The sequence below is a fragment of the Podarcis erhardii genome (assembly GCF_964252035.2).
Source record: "Podarcis erhardii genome assembly, chromosome: 17".
NCBI classification, from domain to species: Eukaryota; Metazoa; Chordata; class Lepidosauria; order Squamata; family Lacertidae; genus Podarcis; species Podarcis erhardii.
This window is the reverse complement of record NC_138515.1, coordinates 5,730,244-5,754,897: the sequence shown is the minus strand read 5'-3', so window position 1 is coordinate 5,754,897 and position 24,654 is coordinate 5,730,244. Positions and strand designations below refer to the sequence as shown.

The window sequence follows — 24,654 nt, the reverse complement described above, 5'->3', positions numbered from 1 at the left end:
TCCTTATCTCTTGCCTCTTTCATTCAAAGTTTCCTCTGTGGCCCCCTTCTTTGCTGCCATCACTATCTGTTTTAATTGTTTTTCTTCTACACCTTTATTGTTACTGGTTTTTTTATTTTTTTTATTCAGAGATCCTTTCTTCCACCTCGCTTTGACCTGCGGCTGTTTTCTTCATTCTGCTGTACACCTACTATAATCAGGCTCAAGGGTATTTGGATATTCCTTAGATCTGCTGGCATTATAATACCTTCCTCCCCCCCCTTCTTTCTCCTTGCCATGTTCGCACTTTACAGTCTGTTCTTCCTTTGCTTGTTTTTTCAAATTCCACCACTCACATTATTGTTGTCGTTCTTGTTCTTGTTATTTATTAATTTGTGTACTGCCCTTCATCTGTAGATCTAAGGGCGGTTTGCAACATAAAATATACAAGATAAAAACCACACACAAGACATAATAAAAACAAGGACAAAAACAAACCAATAATTGCTCCCCCAAACACATTTAAAAGGGTGCATCACACTGTTGACTCTTGTTAAGCTTGTGGTCTACTAAGACCCCAAGATCGTTTTCACAGGTACTGCCAATAAGCCAGGTGTCCCCCATCTTATATTTGTGCAGCTGGTTCTTCTTTCCTAAGTGTAGAACCTTTTAGCATTGTTGGAGTTCAGCATGGGCTCTTAAATTTATCTCCTTGAAATCTATGGAAGTAAGAAATGCTTAACTTTGGCTGATGTTAGTTTTTTAGTTGTACAAGGTATGCGAGAGAGCAAGTGTCTGTGAGCTACAGTGGAACTTCGTTTTTTGAGTGTCTCGGGAAGCTGAACGTTTCAGTTTTCGAACGCCGAAAACGCGGAAGTAAATGCTTGTTTTCGAACACACCTTGGAAGTTGAACAGCTTCTGCTGCGTGTTTTTCAATTTTCTTAATTGAACCTGCATCCAGCCCTTTACAACTCAGTTTTTGAACATTTCATTTTTTTTTTTATAATATTTTTATTGAATTTATATAATACAGAAAAAAAGAATAAAAGACAAATATAGGAAATAATATAGAGAAGTTGCGAATTTCCGTGATCTTTTTTTCAGCAAATCTAATGGACTTCCCCGCATCTTCCTAACCCTGCGTTCTCTGTGATACAAAACATCAGCAATTTGTTAACTTATTTCAAAACTTATTGTATCTTTCATTTTATCATGTTACCTAGTTTCCAAAGTGTTGTAACCCAAATCTTATATGTTTTATCTTAAACATAATAAAGTTATTTCATTATTCCACCTCTGACTTCTTGTACCTTAATTTCCATTTCATTAATTTACAATTGCTGAAGCTAGAATTTCCTAAAAAGTGCATTTTTTAACATTCATACAACTTATAGTGTTTTTTCAAATAGTCTTTAAATTTTTCCCAGTCCTCCTCGATTGTTTCTTCTCCCAAGTCTCGGATTCTGCCAGTCATTTCAGCCAGTTCCATATAGTCCATCAACTGCGTCTGCCATTCCTCCAGCGTGGGTAAATCTTGTGTCTTCCAATGCTTAGCAATCAGGATCCTTGCTGCTGTGGTAGCATACATAAAAAAAGTTCTATCTTTCTTAAGTACTCTCTGGTCCACAATGCCCAGAAGAAAGGCCTCCGGTTTCTTAGGTAAGTCTAAGTACCTTTTTTAGTTCATTATGAATCATCTCCCAAAAGGCCTTCACTTTCGGGCAAGTCCACCAGAGGTGAAAGAATGTCCCTTCCGCCTCTTTACATTTCCAACATTTATTGTCAGACAGGTGATATATCTTAGCAAGTTTGACTGGGGTCATGTACCACCGGTATATCATTTTCATAATATTTTCCTTCAAGGCACTACATGCCGTAAATTTCATTCCGGTGTTCCATAACCTTTCCCAGTCTTCAAACATAATGTTGTGCCCCAAGTCCTGCGCCCATTTTATCATGGCGGATTTGACTGTCTCATCCTGTGTATTCCATTTAAGCAGCAAGTTATACATTCTCGAAAGTAGTTTATTTTTTGGCTCTAACAATTCTGTCTCTAATTTCGATTTTTCCACCTGGAATCCAATCTTTTTGTCCACTTTAAAAACCTCCTGGATTTGAGCATAGTGCAACCAATCTCGCACCTTGTTTTTTAATTTTTCCAAGCTCAGCAACCTCCAATTGTCTCCGATTTTTTCAATTATTTCCCAATATTTAGGCCAGTAGGCTTCCATGTTAAGTCTCTTACGTGCCTTGGCCTCCACTGGTGAGAGCCACCTCAGTTTTTGAACATTTCAGAAGTCGAACAGTCTTCCAGAATGGATTACGTTCAAAAACCGAGGTACCACTATATTTAGTTTAGGCTGGGATAGTCAACATGGTGCCTTCAAAACTCCCATTAGACCCAGCCAGCACAGCCAATGCTCAGGGATGATGGGAGCTGGATTCCAACAACATCTGGAGAGCACCATCTTAGCTATTCCTAGTTCAGGGGAATTTAGATTATTGTTGTCTGCTGCCTTCTAGAAAACTGCTTTATATTAAGTCAGACTATTAGCCCACAATGCTCACTAATTATATTCACTGCCTGACAGCTGCTCTCTAGCATTTCAGAGTGGAATCTTTCCTTGTTATATTTGGAGTTGTCAGGAATGGAGTCTGGAACATTTTGCATGCAAAATATATGCTTTATCGCTGCATGACAGCTGTTCCTTCAGTATTGTCCCAGAGAGGTAGAATACAATCTTCCACAAGTGGTGGACATGTAAAAAGGTAAAAGTGTATTGGGAAATGATTTATAATGAATTGGGAAAAAATGTTCAAAACTACTATCCCACAAAAACCAGAGTCCTTTTTGTTGGGGATAATCCAACCTGAAATTCCCAGGTGTTGGAAAAAGGTTATTTATGTGTGCAACAACTACAGATCGTGTTTTATTAGCTCCCAAATGGAAAGTGAGTGAGGTCCCAGCTAAAGAGGATTGGCAACTTAAGTTGACAGAATATGCACAACTTGCAGATTTAACATATCAAATAAGAGAGCAAGAAGAACATATGTTTCTAGAAGACTGGAATACATTTATTGAATATATTGAAAATAACTGTATACAGCTGAAAACGCTGGCAGCATGAAGATAAATTCAACAGAGTAAATAATTTTTGATGGATGTAAAAGTGGAAAACTGATCTGAAAGCTTACAGCAAAATATACCAGGATGTAGGATACATAGAATGAACCATGGAAAGAGAAGAAGAGAAATCACTGGATATTTTAAAGTTTGTAAAATGTTTATTTGAAATTGAAAAATTGAAAATTTAATAAAAAATAAAAAGAAGAAGAGAGGTGGAATACAAATATTTGAATGAACGTTCGTACGTTGAACAAGGTTCCATTATTCCCTTTAGCCATACACGTCTGAATTGGATTCAGTACATCAAAGCTGATACAGTGGCAACATGAGATGCCTGTTAACCAACCTCTCACGATTACTGTTGAAAAAAGACCCTCTTTCCCAGGAGACCCCACAGAGCTTCCTTGACATCTTTGTTCCTGAGGCTGTAGATGTAAGGGTTGGACATTGGGGTGATGACAGTGTACACCACAGCAAAGACAGCCCCTCGATGCGATGAGTAGCTGGATTTTGGCAGAAAGTAGGCAGCAATGATAGCTCCATAGAAGAGGGTCACCATGGTGAGGTGGGAGCCACAGGTGGAGAAAGCTTTGCGCCTCCCCGAAGATAACTTCATCACAGCTACCACAATGCGGACATAGGTGAGGAAGATTAATACACAAGGTCCAAGAAGGATGACGGAACCTTCAAAGACGATGAGGGCTTCATTGACGCTGGTGTCTGAGCAGGACAGCTGCAGGAGGGGCTGATGGTCACAAAAGTAATGGAACAAGTGGTTGTCCCCACGATAACTGAGACGCAGGAGGAGGCTGGCATGGAGCATGGAGTGGAGGGTAGAAACAATCCAGCAGCCAGCGACCAGGTGTCCACAGACCTTCTGGTTCATTACCGTAGTGTAGTGTAGTGGATTGCAAATTGCAACATAGCGATCCAGAGCCATGACGCTCACTATCAGAAGGTCAGTCACGCCAAACACGCAGAAGAAGAAGAACTGAGCCATGCAGCAGTAGAAAGGGATAGTCTTGGAAGAGGAGATGATGTGAGCCAACATCTGAGGCACAGTGACTGATAGGAAGCCCACATCCACCACAGAGAGGCTCCGAAGCAAGAAATACATGGGAGTCTGGAGTCGGGCATCCAGAGAGATGAGAATGATCATCATGATGTTGCCCAGAAGTCCTGCTCCATACATCAGCAGAAAGATTAGGAACAAGAGTGGCTGTTCTTTAGGATGGGCGGAAAAACCCAGAAGGACAAACTCAACGATGTCTGTGCCATTCTCACAGTCCATGGGACCTGCGGAGAGAAACACACCACACAGCTGGCATGAGCCAAAGGGCTTCATAGCATAACTACCTGTGTAGTAATTGCACGGGCTATCCACCCCAACCTGTCCTCCAAATGCTGGAAGGACCTGGCAGGGAGAGGGAGAGGTCGCAAGGTGTTGCAAGTCACAAGCCAAACGGTAAGCTGCCACCACCTCCTTTCCTGGGCACCCTCGAATGGGGTCCAAGGAGGAGAACCCCCCTTTGTTATTTACTGGGTTGCCCAGTCCTGTGTCACTGTACCATGACACAGACAGAAATCCAACAGATAGATGTACCAAGGGGTCAGGCACCAGTTTAGCTTCTCTGGGCAAAAGACACAAAAGGTAAAAGTCCTTTTCCAAGTTTATTGAAAAAGCCACTCAGAAAGTAAAAGCTTGCACATTTCTTGGAAGGTTACAAACAGAAAATAGAAAACATTATAAAATATAACTAACTAAAACATACTCACAAAATCCAATAGTTCAAAACACAACGAGTAGTCAAAATGTCTTTGCTTCTGGCAGCAAATGCCAGGGTAAGATGTTCTGCAGTTTTCATCTGAATTCCCCAAAGCTTTATCCTTGAGAATCCCACGTGGAGAAGGGGTTTAGGGACCAATCATTTCTTTAGGTTAATTACCAATTACCAATGGCTGTATGATGGGACTATATCTGCTGATTATCAGGAGACCAGCACAGCTGAAGTTTGTTTATGCTCAAAGGACCTTGAGATCAAAAGACTGCTTCTTTGTTCCCAGATTTTTCTGACATATACCAGGCTCTTGAGTTGTAAATTGCCTGATAGCCTTTTCACACCCAGTCCACATCCGAGCCCCCAGCTGCCAGGATCTACAAATCAGATAACATCTCTTTTTTTTTTTAATAATAATTTTTATTGGGTTTTCACATTTTTTAGAGACAAACACACGTTACAAAACACAGACACAAAAGTTACAACAAAAACAAAACAAATATCATCACAACACCTTATTTTCTTAACCTTGTTCCCCGGACTCCCCCCCACCCCCTCTTCATACCTCCCTATTCCCATAATTCGTTCAGCAAATTTTAGTTTCTTCTTCTTAACCTATAATTGATATTTTAAAATATATCTCTTCATAATTAGCCCGATTTCTCTTGTCCCCAGTTCTTATAAACATTTAAATTTTTCCCTAAGGTCGGCGTAGATTCCCTTCCCTCGATTTCCCATTTTTAAATATAGACCCTATTCACCCAACCCAAAATTTATCATCGTTCTTACCCTTCTGTAACTAAATAGCAATAATAAAGATATTTCCCCCTCCCCCCTTCCCAGGTTCTGATCCCTTTTCAAATAAAAATCAACCATCATTTTCAGCCCGGATTCCTCACGTCGAGAGCCTTTAAGTCCCTTTCAGTTCCTCTCCGTCGATTCTGTTGGAAGTCTCTTATATCGGTCCTCGAATCTCGAAAGAATCCATTCTTCATCACTCCAGTTTTTCTTCCCTCATAGATGCTTGATAGGAACTGCTGCCAAAGGTCAACCAGTCTTTCATAATCAAAAGGATAGCCCCAATCATATTTCTTATATCCTTCAAGTTCCTGTGTTGCAGATACTTCAGGGGCCCCCTCCTTCATCCTTAACATCTTTTGCAGTGTTGTAATCCAGATAATCCAATAGTCTTTTCCCTTGCGTTCCACCATTATGGACTTTTTGTTGGTATATTTCAATTGTTCTTTCTCCTCTCCTTGCTCTCTTTCCTCCAATTCTTGATGTATCTTTTCTGTTTCGGCTGCAGATTCCTTTCCTGTCAGTTCCTTCATGCTTTCAGCAGAGTTGCTTGTTCCTGAAGTCAAGGTCATTAATTGTTTGTTCATACTCAGACTCTGCTCTTGCAGTATTCCCACAAGATAAAACATCCTGTTTATCTCTGCCTGTAGTTTTCCATCTGCCGCCATTGTAGTAGCTTTGGAATCCCCCTAGAGGGATTCTGGTTACTTTGTAAACTTTTTCCAACAGTCCAAATCATTTTTATTTCTTTCTATCGAGTCTCCAACCACTTTGTTACAATTTAACTTTTAGTTCAGAGAGATATCAGTTAACAAATTTTCAATCTGTCCATTTAACAGTTCTTTTGACAGCTTGTTTTTCTGCACCAGACTTAAACACGGGATTCTCCCTGGTCCCGGGGGGAGGGGGGGTTTCGCAAAAAAAAAAGAGAAAAAAAAGAGGAAAAAAAAGGTTTTCTCCTCACTCTCCAGCACAACACTTCCTTTGTTAAATCGTGGAAGAAGTTTCTTTTATAATGTATAAGTGTATCTTTTCCGCCTTAGTTCTCTGAGCTTTGCTTTAAAATTGTCCGTAGTTAGGGGGGGTGCGGACTCCCTTTTAGCACACCCTCCGATCGTCTCCAATTCAAAGGAAAAATTTCTTAAAGCCAAATTCCATTTACTCACGGGTTAATTCTTTCAGTCCAAATTTCCAGGGAGAAAGTCAGCGCTCTCCGGTCGTGGCTCGCGGCTCCGCTCCACCGAGGTGTCGATCGACTCTCAGCGCCACACCGCCCTCCGTACCCTTTTTCGAGGGTCAGGGGGGGTGCTTAAGGCGCCCACCGAGTCTTCCCGTCCGCAGGCTTCAGCGCCTGCGGTTTCTAAGGGTCCCCGCGTCGCCGGCGCGGCAAGACCCGTCCTCAATGAAGCCGATTCCCTCCGCAGCTCGGAGGGAATCCGCCATTTCCAGATCGTGCTAACCCGGAAGTCCAAATCAGATAACATCTCTTTCCTGCTGTGACGGTAACATATGAGAGTGCTGGAGGTGAAATAGTTAAACAGGTTACCCAATCAGAACCCAGGGGGGTGGAGTCAGAGGGACTATTAAACCAGCTCTGGGAGGGATGAAGGGAGAGTTTGTTGGGTGGTTGGTTGGAGTGGGAGTCAATTGGGATAGAGTTTGTGGGTAGGTTGAGTGAGTGTAGCAAAATAAACTGAGTCAGGAACAGTTAGGAGCTAGGAAGACAAGTAAATATCTGAGAGGTGGTTTAGTGAGTGAGAGCAGGTAGCGGAACATATAGGCCTGGATAGGCACCCCATTATTGTAACTGACTGAGACTGTTTAAGAAACCACACGCTTGTTAAACTGCAATAAATAAACAGAAGTTTATGTTCCAATTTAACCCTGACTGGACTCAGTATTTTACCAGGTAGGGTTACCAGGTAGGGCCTGGGTAGTGGCAGCGAGAAATAAAGTGGTGGCGCAGGGATCAATAGACGGTGAAACGTCTGGGGACCCTGTGTGATCGCCACAGAAAAGTGGCGGCAGTGGCGGGATTCGCTAAGTCTAAGAGTCTGTGAGGGGAAGCAATACACCTGGAGAGGGGAAGGGTAAATCGGTGAAGTGATTACCTGGGCCGAGGGTGTGATTGAGGTAAGCCCCAGATTGCTGCGAAGCCGAGATCACTATAAGAGCAAGAGATCTCAGAAGTGTGATGGCCTGGGATTTGGACTCGGGTGCTGGACCTGAGGAATCCCAGCCTGCACAGGATTCCCCACCTCCAGAACCAGCTGGGCCGGGGCTGGGGCATGAGCCTGAAGGGTCCTCACCTGTGCTGGATGCTCAGGTGCAGACACCAGCTGAGTCTGCTCTGGCTCCTGAGGGGATGGAGGACCCATTGTCTGCAGGTGCTCCACTCTCAGTCCCATCAGGGGAAGCTGAGGTTGCCTCTGGGTCCGGTAACCCTCCAGCCTCTCCTGAGCTGCAGAGGCTCAGGGCAGAGAGGCGGAGGGAAATAAGTTCCCGCAGGAGGAGTGTTCGCCTCCAGGCCAGTGGACCTGGGCCGCCCTATGCCTCGGGGCAGATACAGTGGTGCCTCGCAAGACGAAAAGAATCCGTTCCGCGAGTCTCTTCGTCTTGCGGTTTTTTCGTCTTGCAAAGCAAGCCCTTTGACATCTTAGCGGATTAGCGCTATTAGCGGCTTAGCGGATCAGCTGATAAGCGGCTTAGCGGCTTAGAAAAAGGGGGGAAAGGAAAAAACCCCCGCAGGAACTCGCAATACATTTTCGTCTTGAGAAGCAAGCCCATAGGAAATTCGTTTTGCGAAGCACCTCCAAAACGGAAAACCCTTTCGTCTAGCGGGTTTTCCATCTTGCGAGGCATTCCTCTTGCGGGGCACCACTGTAAAATCCAGCCAGTCCCAGTCCCAGGTTGCTGGAGCAACATTGTTGGTAGCCAGTTCCTGCCTGAACCCTGTCCTGCTTTCTTGCTGGAGCTCCTGACCTCACCCGACTCCCTGCCCTGTGCCCAGCTTCAGCTTTGATGGACTGCCTCCATACTGCACCTTCGAACTCGGACCTCGCCTCACGGTTAACCCACGGGACCAGCACAAGAAGACTGTTCTGGCAGAGGCTTAGGCTCAGGGTCAGTGGAAGTAAGCTTGAAAGGTTAGAGGCAAAAACCTAAAGCTATACTTTGGGGACCAGGGTATTGAAAAGCCAAGCCGGGAGGAACAGTGTTGAGAGTAAAATTCTCCTATTTAATTAATTAGTGCAAAATACGAACTCACCCATAATGCCCCCCCAAGAAGACCAAGCACCCTATGAAAGAAAACCCACATGAAAGCTCTGGGGAAGAGAATGGGAATCCCCAGGGGGAGGAAATGAGAATAGAAGAGATGACTAAAACCCCACCTGAAGTAGAAGTTCCACAGTTCTCAGAGGATTTTGAAAAGTGGAAAATTGTACAAGAATATAACTTGAAATTAGAGCTTGAGAAAAATACAACTGAACAAGAATTGGAAAAAGAAAAATTGAGGGCTGAGCAGGAAAGGGAATAGCAGTGGTTTCAGTTAGAGATGAGACGGTTGGAATTAATGGTATGATTGGAAAATCAAAATAATAGTAATAACACCGATGGGCAGAATCAAATGAAGATAGATTTAAAACGCTTTCCTGAGTTTAGGCATAAGGATAGCCCAGAAGCATTTTTAGTATCCTTTGAGAGAGCCTGTCACGATTTTCAAGTGAGAGAGGAAGATAAAATGATGATCTTGAGAGCTAGGATAAGTGGTCCTCTAGCTGAAATATATGCACAAATGACTGAGGAACAATCCCAAAATTATGAGGTGTACAGGCAGTTAATATACACTTGCTTTGGGATTACCACAGAGCAGTTGAGAAAAAAAATTAGAAGTGTGACAAAGGTGAGGGAGGAAACCTATGTGCAGATGGGTGCAAAGATAAAAACTTGCCTCACAAGATGGTTAGAGCAAGAGAATGCAGACGCAGTACCAAAGATTAGGGAAGTGATAGTGTTGGAGCAATTTTATGGCACAATAAATGGCCAATTGAAGTACAGTGGTGCCTCGCAAGACGAAATTAATCCGTTCCGCGAGTCTCTTCGTCTAGCGGTTTTTTCGTCTTGCGAAGCACGGCTATTAGTGGCTTAGCGGCTATTAACGGCTTAGTGGCTTAGCGGCTTTAAGAAAAAGGAAACAAACTCGCAAGAACTCGCAAGACGTTTCGTCTTGCGAAGCAAACCCATAGGGAAATTCGTCTTGCGGAACGACTCAAAAAATGGAAAACTCTTTCGTCTAGCGAGTTTTTCATCTTGCGAGCCATTCATCTTGCGGGGCACCACTGTACCTGATAAAGGAAAGGAACCCCAAGACAATAGATGAAGCGGCTGGTTTAGCTGATAAAATAAATGAAATGGCCCACAGATTTGATGGGCCAAGATTTGGTGGGAGATATTGGGAAACAAACAATAATAAATTTCAGCAAACCCAAGGAAAGATTACCTCAGGAACTGATAAGAGAAGTAGCTCCTCTTCAAAAAGCCAACATGAGAAGGCACACATCCATACAGAGTTTTCTGAGGGAAAAGTCAATAAAACAAGTTATGTAGGACCCAAAGACATTTCATGCTGGAGATGTGGAAAATTAGGTCATAAAAGTTTTGATTGTAAAAGAGGAAAAGAAACGTCTATTGGTAGCACCACACAGAAACAGACATATTGTATCCGGCCTGTGGAGCAGGGCCAGACTAGTCAGGTTGTCAAGGGAACTGACATGCCAGCTAGGCCTGAGCCTGCTGAGGTAGTAGACGCCAAAGTCCTGCACTGTTATGCAATTCAACAAGATAATCTCTTGTTAAAGAAAGCTGGAGAGTATATCTGGATACAGTGGTGCCCCGCAAGACGAATGCCTCGCAAGACAGAAAACCCGCTAGACGAAAGGGTTTTCTGTTTTGGAGGCGCTTTGCAAAATGAATTTCCTATGGGCTTGCTTTGCAAGACGAAAATGTCTTGCGAGTTCCTGCGGGGTTTCCCCCCTTTCCCCCCCTTTTCCTAAGCCCTAAGCCGCTTAACAGCTGATCCGCTAAAAGCCGCTAAACCGCTAATAGCGCTAATCCGCTAAGGTGTCAATGGGCTTGCTTCGCAAGACGAAAAAACCGCTATACGAAGAGCCTCACGGAACGGATTAATTTCGTCTTGCGAGGCACCACTGTACATGGAAAAAGATAGCTCGGGGTAAAGGACATGGGTTCACAAGTCATTATAGTCCACCTGGAGATAATCAGGGATGAAGCCATAATTCCAGGAAAATTAATAAAATTAAAAGGCATTTCTAAACAAGCAGAGATCCTAAAGGTGGCGGAAATAGATGTCAGGTTCAAAAACTGTGCAGGGAAGTGGCAGGTAGCCCTTTCGGAAGAAATTCCCACCTCTGTGCTCATTGGTTGGGACATTTTAGAACATGTGCAGAGTGCTTTCATAGTTACCAGAGCAAACGGGAGCCTATAGTCACCTAATCCTGAGGGGGTGGATACAGTAGCAGAGTCAGACAATGCTGAAGGACAGCAAGGGGATTGTTATGTAGTGAAGTTTCACCCTGGGCCAGCAGGGGGATACTGTATATAGTTTTCAATCAGGTCTGTAGATAGTTTTCCCTCAGGTCCGCGTCAGTTATTTTAGGCGGGAACTCTGGGCTGTTGTTGTTACAATGTTGACAGCCGGCTGCCTATAAAAGCAGGCCGGCTGAGCTGTTTGCAGTCAGTTCTATTCCAGCTTATGAAATAAAGAGCTAGTTGGAGAAATCGCTGTGTCGTCGGCTATGTCAACCCACAACTTAACACTGGCGACGAAGGTGGGATGGATGGACATCAGAGCACAGCCAGATGCGGCCAGCCTCTGAACTGAGCTGAATCACTGAGCTGAATCACAGAGCGAAATCACTGAGCGAAATCACTGGACAGAACCAATTCAGAGCTGACTGTTCTGGCTAGAGCACTGTGTTCCATCCATCGCCCTTCACGCCGGCATCGGAATCATGGCTTCACTTGTGCCTCTACCGCCGTTTGCGCCAGCCTCTGAATCATGGGATTCCTACCTCGCTCGGTTCGACTGCTACCTCCAAGCCAACGAGCTGACAGCAGTATCAAAGGATCGGAAGCGGGGCCTATTCCTCAGCCTCTGTGGGCCTGAGGTGTTTGAGACGGCCCGAGCATTGGTTGCGCCCGAAGCAGTCCAGGCAACACCATGGGACACGATCCAAGAGAAGCTCCGCAACCACTAAGCACCAAAGCCGTCCAAGATTGCTGCCCGCCATGCGTTCTACCACCGGAACCAGGCAGAGGGGGAGTCAATCAACAACTACACCACCGCCCTGCGACAGGCTGCAATGCACTGTGAGTTCCGAGACTTAGACGATGCCCTGATGGATCGAATCGTCTGCGGGGTCCGGGACATCCATCTGCAACGGCGTCTCCTCGCCAAGCCAGACCTCACGCTGCAGAAAGCCATTGAGGAGGCTGTGGCCTCAGAAGCTGCTGAACGCTCCGCCCAGGAGATCCGCAAGTGCAGCAGCCCGCGTCTTGCTAGGGAGCCAGTTCCGGTGCATCATGAAGAGGCCAGCAGTGATGAGGCATCCTCCAGTGAAGGCGATGACGTGCACCAGACAAAGCGGGAGCACAGGAAGTTCCAACAGAAGTCCAAGGGCCAACCGGAATGTGCCGGCTGCGGAGGCAACCATTCCCGTGCCAAGTGTCGATTCAGAGACGCCATCTGTAGGAAGTGTTCCAGAAGGGGCCACATCGCTAAGGTCTGCCGATCGGCTCCGTCTGACACCCCCCCTTCATCGACTCGCAAGTCCAAGCCTTCCCTCCAGTCTGCCAAGGAAAGTTGTTTCGCTCTCACCAACTGCCGCTGCCCGTCTGGAACCACGATTGGCCAAACCGACTCTCCTACGCGACGCAAGCTGAACGTCATGGTGCTCATTGAAGGAGCTCCATGTGACATGGAGATCGACACCGGGTCTGCCCTGTCCATCGTGTCGTGGAGCACCATCAAAAGACTGGTACCCAGAGTGTCCAAAAGGCAACTCGACTCTCACCGCGTACACCTGAGAGACTACCAGGGAAACGACATTCCCGTGGTAGGCGTTGGCCGGTTCCGGATTGCCTTCAAGGATTTTTCGGGCCTGCTCCGGTTGGTGGTGGTCGAAGGTCAGCGGCCAAGCCTCCTAGGGCTAGACTGGTTTGATGCCCTCGGCCTGGAAGTCACCGGCATCAACTGCATCTCTAACGCAGAGACTGAGGGTCTGGTCAAAGACTTTGCCGAGGTTTTTGACGGCACCTTGGGGCAATATACAGGTACGCCCATCTCCTTTAGCCTTGATCCACAAGTCGCCCCCATCAAGCTAAAGCCACGCCGGGTTCCCTTTGCTCTCAAGGCTAAGGTGGACGAACAACTGGACAAACTGATCGCCCAAGGAGTTTTGGAGCCGGTTGACCACGCCAAGTGGGAAACCCCCATCGTCACGCCTGTCAAGCCAGATGGGTCGGTGAGAATCTGCGCTGACTACAAGTGCACGATCAACAAGGCACTTCAGCAGCACGCTTATCCGGTTCCTGTTGTCCAACACCTGCTGCATTCCCTGGGTGAGGGTAAGGTCTTCGCTAAGCTGGACCTTGCCCAAGCCTATCAACAACTGCCAGTCGATGATGCCACTGCTGAAGCCCAGACGATCGTCACCCACCGGGGGGCATTCCGTTGCCGCCGGTTGCAGTTCGGGGTGAGTGTGGCTCCTGGCATCTTCCAAAGCCTTATGGAGCGTCTCCTGCAAGGGCTTCCGGGCGTGGTACCATATTTTGATGACGTCTTGGTGTCTGCAGACTCACACCAGCAGCTGTTCGAGCGCCTCCGTGCCGTGCTGACCAGGTTCCAAGAGGCCGGGCTCAAGGTAAAGAGGGAGAAGTGCCAGATCGCCGTTCCACAGGTAGAGTTCCTGGGCTATCTTATCGATGCCTCCGGCCTTCACCCAACCACATCCAAGATCCGCGCTATCCAGCAGGCCCCCACCCCAAAGAACAAGACGGAGTTGCAGGCATTCCTGGGGCTGCTGAACTTTTATAACATGTTCCTGCCCCACAAAGCCACAGTGGCTGAGCCTCTTCACCGACTCCTTAGTACAAAGACGCCTTGGGCCTGGGGTCATCGGGAGACGGCGGCCTTCAACGCGGTTAAGGCTCTCCTTTCATCAGACAGTGTGCTGGTACAGTACAGTGAATCCAGGCCGCTGGTCCTTGCCTGCGACGCCTCACCTTTTGGCATCGGTGCTGTCCTTAGTCACCGTTTTCCAGATGGAAGAGAAGCACCGCTCGCCTACTTTTCCAGGACACTATCTCTGACGGAACGGAATTACAGCCAGCTCGACAAGGAGGCATTGGCACTTGTGGCTGGAGTGAAGAGGTTCCATGAATACCTCTATGGCAGGACTTTTGACCTCATCACTGACCACAAGCCACTCCTGGGCCTCCTCGCCGGTGATCGTCCAACTCCACCGGTCCTCTCGCCACGCATGCTGCGATGGACTGTTTTCCTGGCTGCCTACCACTACCGGCTCATCCATCGCCCGGGGAAATCGATGGGCCATGCCGACGCCCTCAGCCGTTGCCCTCTTCCAGCATTTGTGGAAGACCCGGCTCCAGCTTCATCGCTCCTTCTGATTGAGGATCTTCCGGCAGCGCCTGTATCAGCTGCCACTGTGGCCTCCGCGTCTGCCCAGGATCGCACCATCAGCCGGGTGCTCAACTGGGTGTGGAGGGGGTGGCCACAAGGGCCTTTTGCATCAGAGTTCCAGCCCTTCGCAACCAGACAACATGAACTCTCAGCTCATCGCGGCTGTCTGCTGTGGGGAGACCGCGTCGTGATTCCCCAGGGACTCCGTCAGCGCGTCCTGGAGGCTCTGCACGTTGGCCACCCGGGAATTGTCAAAATGAAGGCATTGGCTCGGTGTTATGTCTGGTGGCCTAATATGGACGATGCCATCACTGCCTGGGTGTCCGCCTGTCAAGCGTGCCAAGAGTCGAGGCCTGCACCACCGGCAGCTAAGGGACACACCTGGGAGACGCCAAAGACACCCTGGTCGAGGGTGCACATCGATCTGGCTGGCCCCTTTCACGGCCGGACCTTTATGGTAGTGGTGGACGCCTATTCCAAATGGCTGGAGGTCGCCCTGATGCCCTCCACCACTACCGAAGCTGTCATCCGGGTGCTGCGAGGCCTGTTTGCAACGCATGGGTGTCCTGATGTCCTTGTCTCTGACAACGGACCACAGTTCACGTCAGGCACGTTTGAGCGGTATCTTTTGGGACTGGGCATCCGCCATGCCCTAACGGCACCCTTTCATCCATCCAGCAACGGGCAAGCGGAAAGAATGGTGCGCTCGACAAAAGAGGCACTGGCGCGCCTGGACCGGGGAGACTGGCATGAGCGGGTCGCCGAATACTTGTTCGTGCAACACATCACCCCTCATGCGGCCACAGGGAGGAGTCCTGCTGAACTGCTTATGGGCCGCCGCCTCAGGTCACCACTCGACCGGCTACACCCGGACTTTGCCGTGGCTGAACCCCCAGGCTGTGCCAACGCGCCACGGTCATTTGTCCCAGGAAACCAGGTCTTTGCCCGGAACTATGTGGGGGACATTCCTTGGGTGCCAGCCACAGTAGTGGGAGTCACGGGACCTCGCTCGTACCAGGTGGCACTCGAAGACGGACGCTTGTGGCGACGGCACATAGACCAGCTTAGGCGCAGGGTTGGGGACTTGGACACTACCGAGGTGCCCCCAACTGCGCTTGCGGCTCCAGAAGAGACACGTACAGATGGCGAGGCCCCACCTACACCTCCCTCGCAAACTGCCAGCGTGGAGCCGAACCAAGCCGCTTCAGAGGGTCTGCCAGACTTACCACAGACTCAGACCACTCCACTTGCGGAGGCTCCACCCACAGCAGCGGATCCAGGGGATTTGGTTCCAACGCCACCTAGGGTCGCACCACAGCCTCAGCAAGAACTGTGTGGCCCTCCGGACTTGGCTACCAGTCCCCGGCGGTCTGGCAGAGTTCCCAAGCGCCCAACTTATTTAAAGGACTATGTTGTTGGACATGTATCACTGTTGGTCTAAGTATGGGAAATGTAACCAATATGCTTTTGTGCCTAATTGAACCATTACGCATAGTGCTGTATATAAGGAAACCATTACGATTGTAACTAACGCCTTATCTCGGTGGGGAGGGGTGTTATGTAGTGAAGTTTCACCCTGGGCCAGCAGGGGGATACTGTATATAGTTTTCAATCAGGTCTGTAGATAGTTTTCCCTCAGGTCCGCGTCAGTTATTTTAGGCGGGAACTCTGGGCTGTTGTTGTTACAATGTTGACAGCCGGCTGCCTATAAAAGCAGGCCGGCTGAGCTGTTTGCAGTCAGTTCTATTCCAGCTTATGAAATAAAGAGCTAGTTGGAGAAATCGCTGTGTCGTCGGCTATGTCAACCCACAACTTAACAGGGATAATCTGTGTGAGGAAAGAAAAGCCACCTTTTTGTTTCCTTTGACTAAAAGTCAAACCCCAAGTTTTGCTGAAAAGCAAAAAGAAGATACTGAGTTACAAATGTACTTTGAGGCAGCCGAGTAGGAGAGGCCGTTAACTCCTGAGTGCCCAGAACGTTTTTGTTCAAGGAAGACCTTTTACAGTGGTGCCTCGCAAGACGAAATTAATCCGTTCCGCGAGTCTCTTCGTCTAGCGGTTTTTTCGTCTTGTGAAGCAAGCCCATTGACAGCTTAGCAAATTAGCGCTATTAGCGGCTTTTAGCGGCTTATCGGCTTATCGGATAAGCAGATAAGCGGCTTAGTGGCTTAGAAAAAGGGGGGGGGGAGAGAAAAAAAACCCCGCAGGAACTCGCAAGACATTTTCGTCTTGCGAAGCAAGCCCATAGGAAATTCATTTTGCGAAGCACCTCCAAAACGGAAAACCCTTTTTACTAGCGGGTTTTCCGTCTTGCGGGGCACCACTGTATATCGAGAAGTCCTTGCCCCGCCATCCGCGGGGGGGTGGGGGGGTGAAGAAGTGAGAAGACAGTAATCCCACATGAATACCGGTGCCAAATCCTGCAGCACGCTCACAATAGTGTATTTGGAGCGCATATGGTATTACACGTACAAAACGGAGAGTGGCTCAGAATTTTTATTGGCCAGGCATGGGGAAACAAATAAAACAATACTGTCAAGCTTGTGACATATGTCAGAAAAGAGACACCGGTCAAGACAAAACAAAAGCCAAATTGTGCCCCTTGCCTATCATATCAACCCCTTTTCAACGGTTAGGGCTGGACCTGATAGGGCCCTTGCCTAGAGCCAGAAGGCGGGGATACAGATACATCCTCACCACAGTGGATTACGCAACCAAATATCCAGAAGCCATTCCGTTGCGAAACATTGAAACGGAAATGGTGGCAACCGCTTTAATTAACTACAGTGGTGCCTTGCAAGACGAAAAGAATCCGTTCCGCGAGTCTCTTCGTCTTGCGGTTTTTTCGTCTTGCGAAGCAAGCCCATTAGCGGCTTAGCGGCTTAGCGCTATTAGTGGCTTAGCGGTTTAGCGGATCAGCTGATAAGCGGTTTAGCGGATCAGCTGATAAGCGGCTTAGCGGCTTAGAAAAAGGGGGGGGGGAAGGAAAAAAACCCCGCAGGAACTCGCAAGACATTTTCATCTTGCGAAGCAAGCCCATAGGAAATTCGTTTTGCGAAGCACCTCCAAAACGGAAAACGCTTTTGTCTAGTGGGTTTTCCGTCTTGCGGGGCCCCACTGTATATGAGTAGATTGGGCTTTGCCAGTGGAATAGTCACTGACTTGGGTTCTTCTTTCACATCAAGACTAACGAAAAGAGTATGGGAAGTGTGTGGTATTAAGCATTTAACATCAACACCTTACCACCCTGAAACTAATGGATTAGTTGAAAGATTTAATGGAACCCTAATGAGAATGATTAAAGCCTATACCGCAGAAAATCCCAATGATTGGGATGATAAGATACAACCACTACTGTATGCATCTAGGGATGTACCTCAAGAAAGTACCGGGTTTAGCTCATTTTAGTTATTGTGCGGGAGGCCCCATTAGCTAAAGTTAAAGCTAAAGTCAGGTTAAGAACAGTTTCAGGTTAAGAATGGACCTCCAGAACGAATTAAGTTCTTAATCCGAGGTACCACTATATTTAGTTTAGGCTGGGATAGTCAACATGGTGCCTTCAAAACTCCCATTAGACCCAGCCAGCACAGCCAATGCTCAGGGATGATGGGAGCTGGATTCCAACAACATCTGGAGGGCACCATTTTAGCTATTCCTAGTTCAGGGGAATTTAGATTATTGTTGTCTGCTGCCTTCTAGAAAACTGCTTTATATTAAGTCAGACTATTAGCCCACAATGCTCACTAATTATATTCACTGCCTGACAGCAGCTCTCTAGGATTTCAGAGTGGAATCTTTCCTCGTTATATCTGGAGTTGTCAGGAATGGAGTCTGGAACATTTTGCATGCAAAATATATGCTTTATCGCTGCATGACAACTGTTCCTTCACTATTGTCCCAGGCTAGAAGAGAGGTGGAATAAATTCTTCCACATGTGGTGGACATGTAAAAAGGTAAAAGTGTATTCGGAAATGATTTATGATGAATTGGAAAAAAACATTCAAAACTATTTTATCCCCAAAAATCAGAGTCCTTTTTGTTGGGGATAATCCATACTGAAATTCTCAGGTGTCGAAGAAAGGTTATTTATGTGTGCAACAACTACGGCCCGTGTTTTATTAGCTCCCAAATGGAAAGTGAGTGAGGTCCCAACTAAAGAGGATTGGCAACTTAAATTTGACAGAATATGCACAACTTGCAGATTTAACATATAGACTAAGAGAGCAAGAAGAGCATATGTTTCAAGAAGACTGGAAAACATTTATTGAATATATGGAAAATAACTGTATACATCTGAAAATGCTGGCAGCATGAAGATAAATTCAACAGAATAAATAATTTTTGATGGATGTAAAAGTAGAAAACTGATCTGAACGGTTACAGTAAAATATGCCAGGATGAAGGCTACATAGAATGAACCATGGAAAGAGAAGAAGGGAAATCACTGGATATTTTAAAGTTTGTAAAATGTTTATTTGAAATTGAAAAATTGAAAATTTAATAAAAATTATTATAAAAAAAGAAGAGAGGGGAAATACAAATATCTGAATGAACAAACTAACTTACGCAGAACAAGGTCCCATTATTCCCTTTAGACATCCACATCTGAATAGGATTCAGTACATCATAGCCTGTTAACCAACCTTTCACGATTACTGTTGAAAAAAGACCCTCTTCCCCAGGAGATCCCACAGAGCTTCCTTGACATCTTTGTTCCTGAGGCTGTAGATGTAAGGGTTGGACATTGGGGTGATGACAGTGTACACCACAGCAAAGACAGCCCCTCGCTGGGATGAGTAGCTGGATGTTGGCAGAAAGTAGACAGCAATGATAGCTCCATAGAAGAGGGTCACCATGGTGAGGTGGGAGCCACAGGTGGAGAAAGCTTTGCGCCTCCCCGAAGAAGATAACTTCATCACAGCTACCACAATGCGGACGTAGGTGAGGATGATTAACACAAAAGGTCCAAGAACGACGATGACACCTTCAAAGAAGATGACGGCTTCATTGATGCTGGTGTCTGAGCAGGACAGCTGCAGGAGGGGCTGATGGTCACAAAAGTAATGGAACAAGTGGTTGTCCCCACGATAACTGAGACGCAGGAGGAGGCTGGCATGGAGCATGGAGTGGAGGGTGGAAACAATCCAGCAGCCAGCGACCAGGTGTCCACAGACCTTCTGGTTCATTACCGTAGTGTAGTGTAGTGGATTGCAAATTGCAACATAGCGATCCAGAGCCATGACGCTCACTATCAGAAGGTCAGTCACGCCAAACACGTAGAAGAAAAAGAACTGAGCCATGCAGCAGTAGAAAGGGATAGTCTTGGAAGAGGAGATGATGTGAGCCAACATCTGAGGCACAGTGACTGATAGGAAGCCCACATCCACCACAGAGAGGCTCCGAAGCAAGAAATACATGGGAGTCTGGAGTCGGGCATCCAGAGAGATGAGAATGATCATCATGATGTTGCCCAGAAGTCCTGCTCCATACATCAGCAGAAAGATTAGGAACAAGAGTGGCTGCTCTTTAGGCTGGGCGGAAAAACCCAGAAGGACAAACTCAACGATGTCTGTGCCATTCTCACAGTCCATGGGATCTGCAGAGAGTAACACACCACACAGCTGGCATGAGCCAAAGGGCTTCATAGCATAGCTTCCTGCCTAAAGGAAGACCCATCTAACACAACACTGAAAGGGATGGTTCAGTGGTTAAGATTGCAAATTTTGGAACGCAGATTCTGAAGTTGAACTCTCAGTATGTGAATTTTGGCCTTTCTACACTTGCTGAGCAGTCTTTTTCTTTTGTGGTTTTATCAGGTGGAAAATGCGGAATGCCATTAACAAACTGTCAGCTACCAAATACTATCAAATCCTTTGGAGACTGCCCACCATTTCATATCAACAATAAAGTGCTGTCAACATTTCTAAATATGATACCATATAAAGAATCAAATATTTTTGCTTAATAAATATTCTGGCATAGCTACCGTTAAATACTAGGTGGTCATTTCCCCCCCTCATTCAGTTGTTTGGATATTGATAAAGGTCATCTCCTCCTAAACTAGAGATGGGGGACTTGTTGTCTTCCAACTGTTGTTGGACCTCAACTCTCACCTGCCCCAGGTAGCACAGCCAACGGTCAGGGATGATGGAAGTTGAAGTTCAACATCTGAAGGACGCAGGTTATCCACTCCTGCTCTGAACTATCCTTTCCTGCTTACAATGATTCTCCAGTTTTGTTGCATTATATCTGGCTAATGACCACCAGTCACACTCATTGTTTCAACACACCTATTCGTTTGTGGCTCCACCTTCACAGTTTTCATAGGATGGAACAAGAAACAACACGCGACAAGCATGTGATGACCTGGTGCATTTCCCAATTGTTAATTTTTTAAAATAATTATTAAAAAATGAAAAAATGGTGCAGGGCTGCCTTTAATGTGCTTTCAACACATAAAGATGCATTATATTGAGTAAAGCCATTGGTTTACCTTGCCCAGTCATCTCTCACTGGCAGCAGTGTCCCAAGATCTCGGGCCGAGATTGCCCCCAGTGAGTCAATTTAAGAGTATTTGTTGTGATCGTGAATCTGTGGAACAAAGTAATATATTCACATGGCATGCATTAACTTTTGCAACCTGATGATGTCATGGAAAACCAAGGCAATAACTGATCAAAGAAGAATCTGACAGATTCAGGGACCACAGGGCACATGTGAATGAAGTATAGAGAGCGAATGACTGAGTGGGGGGAAGTGGATAGCAGATAATCATTTAGCCCTGTGCATCTTACTAGACGTCAAGTGCAGTAGCAGATATATAGACAGAAGATGGGAGGGAGAGAGAGAGGGATACAGACTGGACATATTTTTTGGTGGTGGTGAGCTATGTTCTAAAATATGGGTTTGCTGTTATCACATCTAGTAAGATCACATCATCGTCTGATCACAGTTTCATGGATATTGAACTGGATGTAGGGATGTGTGAACATGTCCATTTTGGTTCCTTTGGTTCCTGTAATCTTAAATTCAATTCTGCACATTCCTACATCCAGTGTGCTTTTTATTTTATGTCTGTGTGATAATTCATGAGGATTTTAGTGCAATTTCCCCCCAGTTTGCATATTTTATATGAATGCTTTTACAAAGCAAATTGTAAGGCAATTTTGTATGTTCTTTTTGGTAATATATGCATTTTTTAATGAGCACTTTGCCTAGTAAATTCATTTTTGTACACATCACTTGACTGAAGAGCCACAATGCAAAGTTTGGAGAAGCACGAAATTTGAAGAATGGCTATGTTTCAGTTTTCAGGTGGCTTCTGAAAGTGTGGATTAAGTAGCCCACCCTCTTCCCATAATAACTCTCGCTCTCACTCCCTAATGGACCCACTCTTTCTGCCTGCACAAGCTCCCATTCAAATTCTTGCTCCCCTCCTTCCACCAGACCCACCCTCTGCCCATGCAATTCTGAGGAGGAGCTTGAATATGTGAAGAAAAAGTAGTTCTGTTTAAAGTCCAAACAGGACAGGGGACACTTTTCTCAAAAACGAAAAGAAAAAGACACACTTTTTAAGGGATGGGTGGCAACCCTAGCTAACACTTGCTTTAAAGTATCACGCAGTATCTCTGCACACAAATCAGAATGAATGATAATTAAATGCCCATTATCATCTAATCTCCCTGCAAATTAATAAACAGGTTTTCTGGAAGCAATCTATTAGTCTGCTCCAGTGCAAACAATGAAGGGGACTTCCTGATGGCTGTTTATTGTAGGATCAGCGTTCCTCATGCATGCAAAGGTGTTTTTTTTTTTTGCAGAGGACACACCACATTGTTGTAATGTTTCAAGGACCCATTTGCAAGTTAAGCCCTTGTCTGAAAGCACCCAAAGAGGTGGAAGACTGCGGTAAACACTTGCCCCACCTCCCCCCGCAAAATCGGGCAGTATAATTCACAATAACAAGCTTAGGATGTGAAGGTGAGCAATCAAGCTGCAGCACATATTAGAGGTCTTCTACTGTCCCACAATCACTTTACCTATTTTGTGCTTCCATATATCAAATGTCCACATTTTACATCCTTGTGCACAACATATCCACAGGCTTTCCATTCACAGATCTCTGTTGCTCATGCCTATAGGAACACACACACAAGCATTTTCTCGCCAAACTTTTGTGCTGGGCTGATCTTGCATCAGAAGGGCTTCCTTGCCTTGCCTTGGTCTGGGCCAGACAAATTCAGTCCCACCACAGACTCACATTCTGTCTCATCCAGCTGATGAAGGTCTAAATAAAGGGTGCCTAGCACACTTACAGACATTGTGTTAAAAGTTAATGGGGCATCAGAGACTGTAGCATGCCTCAAGATAGTAGCTAAACCCATCCTTACCTGCCTCTGTTTGGATGCTCTTAACTCCTCGCCAACTTGATCTTCAGGCTTGAACAAAAGCACTGGGTAAAATGGAACAAAACCCAACAGAACTGCTTTGCTTAAGTATCTCTAAGTTCTGATAAGAAACAGGAAGGGTCTGGTTAAAGGATTTGCATTGGGAGCCTGTTGAGATCTCTCACAAGCCACTTGAGAATAGCAGCTCTTCAACTCTAAAAACTTCGCAATCGTGTTCTATATATCAAGTATAAAAATTCCACCCTTTCACCAGCTTATGTTTCCCCCCATAAACTGGATTGTATCATATCTGTTTACATGAAATCAGGCCACCAAAGATTGCAACAGACTACAACCGACCTTGCTTTTTAACCTCTATGGATTCAGCTAGACTGGTAACGAAAAAGCAATTTATATGTGTTGTATGTGCGATATGAAAGGAACATTTCGTACAAAGATTACCATAATAAAGGACAAAAGTGGTAAGGACCTAACAGAAGCAGAAGACATCAAGAAGAGGTGGCAAGAATACACAGAGGAATTATACCAGAAAGATATGGATGGCTCGTACACCCCAGGTAGTGTGGTTGCTGACCTTGAGCCAGACATCCTGGAGAGTGAAGTCAAATGGGCCTTAGAAAGCACTGCAAATAACAAGGCCAGTGGAAGTGATGGTATTCCAGTTGAACTATTTAAAATTTTAAAAGATGATGCTGTTAAGGTGCTACACTCAATATGCCAGCAAGTTTGGAAAACTCAGCAGTGGCCAGAGGATTGGAGAAGATCAGTCTACATCCCAATCCCAAAGAAGGGCAGTGCCAAAGAATGCTCCAGCTACCACACAATTGCACTCATTTCACACGCTAGCAAGGATATGCTTAAATTTTTACAAGGAAGGCTCAAGCAGTATGTGGACTGAGAACTCCCAGAAGTGCAAGCTGGATTTAGAAGAGGCAGGGGAACCAGAGACCAAATTGCAAACATGTGCTGGATTATGGAGAAAGCTAGAGAGTTCCAGAAAGACATCTACCGTACTTCTGCTTCATTGACTATGCAAAAGCCTTTGACTGTGTTGACCACAGCAAACTATGGCAAGTTCTTAAAGAAATGGGAGTGCCTGATCACCTCATGTGGGACAAGAAGCTACAGTTAGAACTGGATATGGAACAACTGATTGGTTCAAAATTGGGAAAGGAGTACGACAAGGCTGTATATTGTCTCCCTGCTTATTTAATTTATATGCAGAATTCATCATGCGAAAGGCTGGGCTGGATGAATCCCTAGCCGGAATTAAGATTGCTGGAAGAAATATCAACAACCTCAGATATGCAGATGACACAACCTTGATGGCAGAAAGTGAGGAGGAATTAAAGAACCTTTTATTGAGGGTGAAAGAGGAGAGCGCAAAATATGGTTTGAAACTCAACATCAAAAAAACGAAGATCATGGCCACTGGCATCACCTCCTGGCAAATAGAAGGGGAAGAAATGGAGGCAGTGAGAGATTTTACTTTCTTGGGCTCCATGATCACTGCAGATGGTGACAGCAGCCACGAAATTAAAAGACGTCTGCTTCTTGGGAGAAAAGCAATGACAAACCTAGACAGCATCTTAAAAAGTAGAGATATCACCTTGCCAACAAAGGTCCGTATAGTAAAAGCTATGGTTTTCCCAGTAGTTATGTATGGAAGTGAAAGTTGGACCATAAAGAAGGCTGATTGCTGAAGAATTGATGCTTTTGAATTATGGTGCTGGAGGAGACTCTTGAGAGTCCCATGGACTGCAAGAAGATCAAACCACTCCATTCTTAAGGAAATCAGCCCTGAGTGCTCACTGGAAGGACAGATCCTGAAGCTGAGGCTC

The 24,654-nt window shown here is 46.0% G+C and overlaps 2 protein-coding genes across 6 annotated transcripts; both read right to left on the bottom strand.

Moving 5' to 3' along the window:
• Positions 1 to 883: 883 nt before the first annotated feature.
• On the bottom strand, positions 884 to 23,652 carry LOC309332269 (olfactory receptor 1B1-like). Of its 5 annotated transcripts, XM_081845340.1 has the most exons (4): positions 22,796 to 23,652; positions 20,899 to 20,996; positions 2,255 to 4,403; positions 884 to 951 (listed from the first exon to the last, which is right to left on the bottom strand). In XM_081845340.1, exons 2-3 carry the CDS (start codon positions 20,909 to 20,911, stop codon positions 3,463 to 3,465), a joined length of 954 nt encoding a protein of 317 aa, XP_081701466.1. In that variant the 5' UTR covers positions 20,912 to 20,996; positions 22,796 to 23,652; the 3' UTR covers positions 884 to 951; positions 2,255 to 3,462. The 5 variants fall into 5 exon arrangements, with proteins under 5 accessions (XP_081701466.1, XP_081701465.1, XP_081701464.1 ...); XM_081845339.1 differs by lacking the exon at positions 22,796 to 23,652 and having other exon boundaries at positions 20,899 to 21,432; XM_081845338.1 differs by lacking the exons at positions 20,899 to 20,996; positions 22,796 to 23,652 and adding an exon at positions 4,884 to 5,280 and having other exon boundaries at positions 2,255 to 4,738.
• On the bottom strand, positions 18,329 to 20,866 carry LOC309332347 (olfactory receptor 1f45-like). The gene has a single exon (XM_081845500.1). The coding sequence runs from the start codon at positions 20,048 to 20,050 to the stop codon at positions 19,058 to 19,060; it is 993 nt and encodes a 330-aa protein (XP_081701626.1). The 5' UTR covers positions 20,051 to 20,866; the 3' UTR covers positions 18,329 to 19,057.
• Positions 23,653 to 24,654: the final 1,002 nt, after the last annotated feature.

What these genes read in the sequence shown, in the direction of transcription:
- LOC309332269 (XM_081845338.1), bottom strand. Translation starts at nt 4,972, where the DNA reads ATGAAAACTGCAGAACATCTTACCCTGGCATTTGCTGCCAGAAGCAAA. An exon ending in GTTTTGAACTATTGGATTTT is followed by an intron (nt 4,739 to 4,883) that starts GTGAGTATGTTT and finishes TCTTTTGCCCAG; the next exon opens with AGAAGCTAAACTGGTGCCTG.
- LOC309332347 (XM_081845500.1), bottom strand. Translation starts at nt 20,050, where the DNA reads ATGAAGCCCTTTGGCTCATGCCAGCTGTGTGGTGTGTTACTCTCTGCA.